Raw genomic sequence first — 8,021 nt, forward strand, 5'->3', positions numbered from 1 at the left:
TTTCTTTTGTGATAGGGAGAGAATCTTGAAGATATCAGGATATATTTAAAATTCGAAATTAATAAAAGATAAAACTAGATCAATACAAATCACCTAGGCAATCTTGTATTAGTAATGTAACTTATCAAAGTTTGATTTTCATCGAGTAACTTAGATTTTTTTTGTTTTGATTATTTTTTCACCGGAAACCACTAAATCAGTAATTTGATTTTTTAGTTTTGATATTTTTTTTGTCTGAAATTACTAAATCCAACTAATATTGTTTATTTGACATCGATGTTCTTTTACGTTACTCATGTGTTGATAATAAAACTTATGTTACATGCATTAAAATCTACATATGCAAAATGAAAGTTTTTTCCTCCCATTTTGAAATATAGGGTGTTGTTCTAGTTTTTTTCTCTTTATTTTTGCTAAGATATATGGATTTTAATTTATGTAACATGAACTTTATTTGCACCATATGAGCCGCTATGTAAAAGAAAATCAATGTCATATCAACAATATCTCCGGTTATGTCACAACTTGGTCCAAAAAAAATACTAAATGTGAAAAAAATTTCAATTAATTACAACCAACCAAATTTTGACCAAACAGGTGAAACTTACATTTTGGGGAGAAAAAGATTCATAATTTTATTCAAAAAACTTGAGAGACAACAGAACATGAAGGCTATCAAAGAAAACAAATTTGATGATCAAAGTCTCTCCCAAACAAAAAGATCATAAAGTAAAGTTGAATCTTAAGGCCCATAAGCTGTGCTGTGAAATCTTTTTACGGTACACAAACTGAGAATTGTGAGTAGAGCAGGGTTGTTTGTGCATCTAGGAGTCTTGAACTGGCTCAAACTTGCTCCATTAGCAATGAAATTCTCCATAATCTTGTTAAAAGTTCCCCTCTTCACAATGCAAAGCTCCAAAGGTCCAATCGTGTTGCACTTTCTCGAGACAACATAGCCATGATCAACAAATGAAGCATCCATTTCGTAGCAACATTCTTCTATCAACCTGTCTTCGGCGTCGCCCTTTATCTCCCAATATATAACGTAGTGCCCCGGCTGGTTGGACACATTGGCATGGCTAGTGAAGTCGACTAGCTCCGCCCTCGATTTCTTCAGTATTCGGGAACCTTTGTCAACGACTAGCTGGAGGTCCTTCTCGGTGTTCTTGTCTATGTTCACGGTTAGAATCAACTTTCTTCTGCAAATGAAATTAAGTTTCGGGGTGTTCTTGTGAAAACCGGCTACTTCTACCACGTCTCCTAATCGACACCGGTACAATCCTGGATGCCAAAGATAGATTAATATGAATGAATATAATTTAGAAACGAGGTACGTATCAGCGAAGATTTGCTTAAATCTCGAATGAATTAGTTTGCACATGATCTGGAAGTTCACAAAGCGTGCTTTCCTTGAGAGTGGCACAAAAAGGATGGTGTCTAAGAAAATGGATTACCACTAGGGAAGGTGTCGGCAATGTGTCGTATTCGTGTCAGTCTTTGAGAAAAAAGGTACATACACACACTCAATATTAATAAGTGAACGAAAGTCTATAGTAGGCCACCGCATGCAGATTTCTGGAAGTGGTGGGCAACATTGCATGATCATTTCATTACATTTATTGCCTAATCATACATCTCTGTATCATGGCCATCGTGTATTAATTTAGCAGAGAATCGAATGCCTACAACGAATTCTAGTTTGGCTTTCATGAAACAATTTTTTATGATCAAGACAACAGACTGGCTCTGATTTATATGCCAAAATATATACCTGTGAATGTGGTCAGCACAATCTCGTACTCCTGTCCGATCTTGACTTGAGAGAGTGGAACCGGATTATCTTCTATGAAATCGTCGGCGGCAGCCGAATTCGAACCAAGAATCTGTCTATGAAGAGGTATGAATTCGAAGTAAGAGAAAGTGGGAACAACTGCGAATGTAACCTTCTCCGGTGGTAAAAAAGGATCCAAATTCACCCCAATCCAACTCTCTGTGGACCCATAATCACCACTTACCAAAGGCAGATCCCCAGCGTAATGCCTAAGTTTTGTCAAGTATGGTAGCATTGCACCTGTCATAATAGAGAACACATATTTTGCATCAGGCCAAAGTTTCTGAATCACTCCGAACCAATCATTTTTTTCCAATTCTTCACACATGGATTGAATCCTAGTGGCCAAATTCCGATTAGGCCGAAAAACGATGTCAAGAACAGCGTCTCGAGCACTTTGGATCGAAACTCTAGAGCTTAATTTGCCTTCTTTAATGTCATTCGTAATCTCTTTCCAAATTTCTTCAAAAGTTGAGAATGCCTGCACAATACTATACGCAAAAGTCGATGTGACGAATTCGACTTGATCCGAAAAATGGATACCGAGTAGAAGGTGACAGTAAGTGGATTGTTTATAGTCTCCACACGAAATCACAGCTTCTGGGCTACAAGTAAATGACTTTGTTTCTTCTTGTTTGAGCTTGAATTCATCACTGGCATAGTAGTGAGCTGTGGCAGTTCCTACTCTGATCCCTGCTCTTGTTCTCATGAAACCTTTGCTGCTGTATATGAATTCAAGAATTCTTCCCCCTTCCCTTGCTGGATAAGCCCTGAAAATATCATCCATTTCAAGAGATAACACCTAATAATAGAGAATTTTTTCAAGTATACCTTGATCTGTAAGCTGCTCCAAGTTTGAAAATCTGAAGAGTAGTCTTGGAACTATGTTGAGTGAAGGGAACAAGTTTCTGTCTTCCCTCAGATGTCCCAGAGCTAAGAAAGCAAGATCACATCAAACAAGTGAAAAAGAAAGATAAATATTGAATTTTTTCAAACGAAAATGAGAATATAAAATGATATATCGATTTTTCTTGCTTTCATTTCAGTATGAAAGAAACATCTGGCCACTCACCTATTAATTCTCTCTCAGTTTTTTTTGTAGTTTCTTTTCAACCAAAGCCATGAAAATCAAACAATAATATAAAAACTTACCTTAATGACAGAAATTTAATGGGTTCTCGAGTGAGAAGTGGCTCTTTTTCTCCATCTGCAATTCTTTGGATATATGGCTCCAAATCTGCATGGGAGACGAGTGGTACCACACTGGTGTAGAGAGATTCCAATGCATTTGCATCCATTTCTTGAATATTGGCACCCTCTAGCCATTTGTTTAGGTACTCAGCTTTGAAATTCTGCACAAGAATCTGGCGCAGCGTCTCGGTTTGGACTCCACCCGCTCGCTCGGATACCTCGTCGAACCAGTAGATTATGTTATCGCACCATCCAATAATATTGCCCGTCGAACTCATTTTAGGCTCTTAACTAAAGATAGATATACAGTGTTGGCAAATAATGTTGTTTTTGTTTGCTTTCTATATTTTTATATTTCTCTCTGTCCCCCATANAAATATCGGTCCCCACCTTACAAATGTCATTATGAATCATAAGAAACTATTCTCTGAATCTTTAGAAGAAACTTAAAATTAAATAAATAAAAAATTATTCTTTAAAGACTGAATACACTTTTGTGATCAACTCATAAACACCACGTCGTTAAAACAAGGTTGTATATATCAAGATATAATTATTTTTTTTAAAGGGAGATTTGTCATGTTTGTTATGTATATTTGTTAGAATAAACAATTTAGGGAGATTTTAATAAAATTATTAAAATTTTATGTTAAATTCGAGTTGGTCTCAATAATTATTAATTAATTAATATCTTTTCTCAACCAGCTAGATGCAATTGAGCACTAGAAAATGATTTTTCAAAGTGCAGAAATGGCGGACTTCAACTAATGATTTAATATATTCACTTGGCTGATTTTTTTGTTAGAACAGGTGGCCAGCGAGCCAACTTGTAGCTTGAATTTTATTTATTCTTATGTGACAAAAAAATATTTATTTTAATAATATTTTATTTTTAAAAAAATTATTAAATTTTCTTTATATGTATACTCATGTAAGCTGGATAGACAAAGAACTTGAATATACTATGCTACAATGAGCTCATGCGTGTCACGCTGATCACGAAACATATTTTAGTTACCGTATATTCTCAACTCGTTTCTAGTCGATTTAATACCCAAAATAAGGATAAAGATCGTTCGAGCTCGAGATTAATATCTGTGATGTTAAAAGCCGCGTTTTATTGGTATGGACATGGAAATGTCCAATCATACTGATTATTGACAATGTGATAAGTCACTAAACAACCATCTCTCAGACTTTTCAAGTGATTATCACTTGTCGAGTTGATTAATAATGGTTATGGTTGTACACTATTAATTATTTGACCAGGGAATTATAGGGCTCTACGTACTACTACTGTACTTTAACTCGTTTACCGACTCCATGGGGATTCAATGCATTATACTCGGGGATTCACTGCATACATACGAGTGTGGATATTTTATGTGATATGGTGAGTTAACAGTGAAAGGAATATCTAGTTAGATTATGAGTTATGCTTTAGTGACAAGTGTTTTCTTAGTTGCACAGAAGATGTCAGTATTGTTACTCAAAGACACATCACATCTTTGTGAAATTCGTATACAACACTCAATATACCAGTGGTTACAGATTCAATTGGGATCAAGGGACATTACTGTATGCTAATCTTAACCTACTGGTTCTTGCAGACATTATCAGTTATACTTAAGGAATCATGAGTACTACTAGACACTCTTACCATGATTCGATGAGTACAATCAGAACTTTGTTCTTGCATTCTTGTGATCAAAAGGTTAATGCACAGAATAGGGAAAACAAGGATAAACCTATCTAACAGAAAATGTTGTATCGAATCACATGAGTTGTGAATCCACGGCTAACTATAACCCTGGGGTCACACAAGTATTGATTTATGTATTAATGTTGAGATGGTCAAATTCAAGGAGTTGTATTTTTTTATTACAGTTTGATGGAGATCAAACATATGGCTTATAAAAGAGTTTCAAGCGGATTAACAATTTAAAAGTTGTGAGATGTAACATTACTGCTAAATTTGTGATAATAGTGCAACTAACTAAAATTTTTGAAAGAGTATCAAAATTGGCATCTATGAAAAATATATCAGTAATGTTTTATGTTGGAATATTTCATGTTCGGAATCTTGATTTTGATATTAACAAAACTTATTATTTTCTTTCTAACAAATTTATCTAGTGTGCAGAAAGCTGAAACTGATCAGATCTCAAACTGATCAGTTCTCAAAGCCAAAACTGAAGCTGTCGACATGCCTACTGAAAGCGACAAATGATTGCCAAAACTGAACCAGTCCAACTAATATATCAAATAACAGTTCTAGTGATTGTTTAGCTGATAGGTTGTTCAGCAGTAGACCTTTAGAAGCCTGGCCAGTTGATGAAGAACTCAACTAATGAAAACCCAGCTGAAAAAAAGAACTGATACAGTGAAATCAGTCCAAACTGATTTCACCAGACCAGTTCAGAAGCATCAGTTGTAACTGATCTGTTCGCATGTCACGACAAGAACATTTAGTGGAATCCAGCTAAGCGTGAATATATAAGCTACAAGCTATAAGCTACTTCACAGACGAAGTTTGATGGGATCGATTCTAGGCATCTGCGAGGGTGCTTCGAACACAATATTCTCAATGAGCTGCAATAACTCGTATTCTAAGAATGTAAACACCGATTAATTAAATCGAGTTTTGTTTTCAAACCAAGCGGAAGACACTCGAAATAATTTTTTGTTAAGAAAGCTGATCAATTTAAAGCTTTTAGCTTCTGTAAACGGAATAACTGAAATAAGGGAAACCGGTTCGAGCTAGTATCAGTTATGGTGAGAACTGAACTGATCAAATCAGTTTTAAAGCAATAGTTAAACATTTAAGAACACAAGATATGTTTATGGATGTTTGGAGACTTCAACTGCTCCTACGTCACCCCTTCTACCACATCGGGTAGGTTACACTAGAAAACTTTGATTTATACAACACTTTTTAAGAACCCACTCAGCTAAGGATATACGCTACTGCCTAACCGAAATCCTAGCCTAGACTGAAGGCAATACCTTCCAACCGACACTTGTTTAACGTCTATGTGTTAAAGACTATATACACAAGTTTAATGTCTTTGTGCAAGACTCACTCAACTGATATTTGAAGTTCAACTCTCTTGTATATGTGTGAGTGATTGTGTGTGCATGTGTAAGAACTGATACATGAATACAACACGAAGGTGTTCTCACACACTGAGGGAATTCTGCTTCTAATCTTAAGCTGTTAACACATTGAAGTGTTCCCTCAAATCTAGGCTGGTTGCTTCTTGTAAGCTGATATGTTTTATGCGTGCCCTCTCTTATCTGTGTTATCTTTTCTTCTTCTTCTTGTTGATGGTCTTGATATTGTATATATAGGGGCAATGTATTCGTACATCAAGAATCGTCAAATATGTTCGTTACAAGTTTTGTTAACATCAAAATCAAGATTACGAACATGAAATGTTACAACAATCTCCTTTTTTTTATGATCACAAAACTTGTTAAAATAAAGAGATTTTAAAAATAAAACCTTTAAACATTTAATAATTTTCTCTCTTTATGAGAATAAAAAATATTTAAAACATTTAAGCGAATAAAATGATATTTTCAGTTCTTGGGATAAACAGTTTAAAACTATTAAAAAGTTTAAAACTATTAAAAAAATCCTCCTCAGGAACTGAATTAAAAACTCCGCCTTAAAAAAATAATCATTTACATGTTTAATGAAGTTTTAGTCTCTTTTAACATTCAAGAAATTTAGGTAATAAATCTTAAGATAGCAGTTCAGTTACATAGAAACAAACTGGATAAACATGATGTTTATTTAATAAAATACGCGTCTCTTGTATCATAAATTTAAACACACCAATGTGTGTAAGGGAAATTGCTACTACAATAGCAAATTTTAAACAACATCAAATATCAGTCAATTTATACATAATAGAAGTGGTTGCTTTGAAAGTTTGAAATACTGCATCGATCTTGAGTTTATTTGCCAGAAGAACAGCTAATTGCCTTGGATTTGATCTCTGTCCTGGCTAACTGATCAAGTTAATGCAAACTGGACTCAACTGATGCTGAACCACATTGATCATCTACTTTTGATTTGATATGGAAATGAAGCGGCGATACACTGCTGATGATTAAGCTCCTAATCATCCAACATTTCAGCTGGTGGTTGGGTTTCGTCTGTTGATCAGCTGAACTGGTAGGCTTGCAACTGAAATCATATCCGCTGATCAATTTAGCTATTCTGCTATCAGTTTGGACTCAAAACCCTGCAATATACTAAAACAACAAAATACGGAGTCGAGAGAAGTGGCAACAACGATAGTTGCATATCCAAAAATCTTCTCTCTTCCCACGGTAAACACATATAAAATTTTTAAAGGGATTTTGAATGCCATTTTAAATATCATGTAGAAACATATTTTAAAATATCAATTTTCAAATGTTCTTCTTAGAACAGCTGGCTCTGATACCAATTGATGGGATCAGTTCTAGGCACCTGCGAGGGTGCTTCAAATATAATATTCTCAATGAGCTGCAATAACTCGTGTTCTAAGAATGTAAACACCGATGAATTAAATAGAGTTTGGTTTTCAAACACTTACATATATTTGACTTTTTTTCGATAAAAGTGAATCATTTTAGTGATAAACTGAATTCAAGAATCTTTTTGTCGATGTCAATCAGTTAACTAGTATTAGTGCGAAATAAACTGACTGACAAATTGAATATTCAAAGAATAACTGAAATAAAGAACACAAAGATTTTACGGATGTTCGGAGATTTCAAATGCTTCTACGTCACCCTTTCTATCACAAGGATAGGATATTCATTAAAAAGATTTTGATTGATTACATAAATTATAATAACCCACTTCAGTTTGGTTTTAAACAATGTCAAACTGAAACTCTTAGTATCTTTACAATATATCAGTATAAAAATGATTTTTTTTAGCACGAATGATCTTAAGAGATCGAATACAACAAAGTAACGTGCTAGTGCTTTTGCTCAGATG

At 34.5% G+C, this 8,021-nt stretch overlaps 1 protein-coding gene across 1 annotated transcript; it reads right to left on the reverse strand.

Moving 5' to 3' along the window:
* Window positions 1-609: 609 nt before the first annotated feature.
* LOC140985347 (indole-3-acetic acid-amido synthetase GH3.10) lies at window positions 610-3,385 on the reverse strand. The gene is made up of 4 exons (XM_073453179.1): window positions 2,984-3,385; window positions 2,663-2,764; window positions 1,772-2,601; window positions 610-1,281 (listed from the first exon to the last, which is right to left on the reverse strand). The coding sequence occupies exons 1-4, from the start codon at window positions 3,298-3,300 to the stop codon at window positions 743-745; spliced, it is 1,788 nt and encodes a 595-aa protein (XP_073309280.1). The 5' UTR covers window positions 3,301-3,385; the 3' UTR covers window positions 610-742.
* Between the last annotated feature and the right edge of the window lie 4,636 nt (window positions 3,386-8,021).

The sequence above is a fragment of the Primulina huaijiensis genome, chromosome 9 (genome assembly GCF_012295235.1).
Source record: "Primulina huaijiensis isolate GDHJ02 chromosome 9, ASM1229523v2, whole genome shotgun sequence".
In the NCBI taxonomy this organism is placed as follows: Eukaryota; Viridiplantae; Streptophyta; class Magnoliopsida; order Lamiales; family Gesneriaceae; genus Primulina; species Primulina huaijiensis.

Excerpts from the sequence above, each read along its gene's own strand:
- LOC140985347 (XM_073453179.1), bottom strand. The coding sequence starts at position 3,300 with ATGAGTTCGACGGGCAATATTATTGGATGGTGCGATAACATAATCTAC. Across the intron at positions 2,765-2,983 it reads ATTAAATTTCTGTCATTAAG|CTCTGGGACATCTGAGGGAA; the intron begins GTAAGTTTTTAT and ends TTGCTTTCTTAG. Across the intron at positions 1,282-1,771 it reads TGTGCTGACCACATTCACAG|GATTGTACCGGTGTCGATTA; the intron begins GTATATATTTTG and ends TTTGGCATCCAG.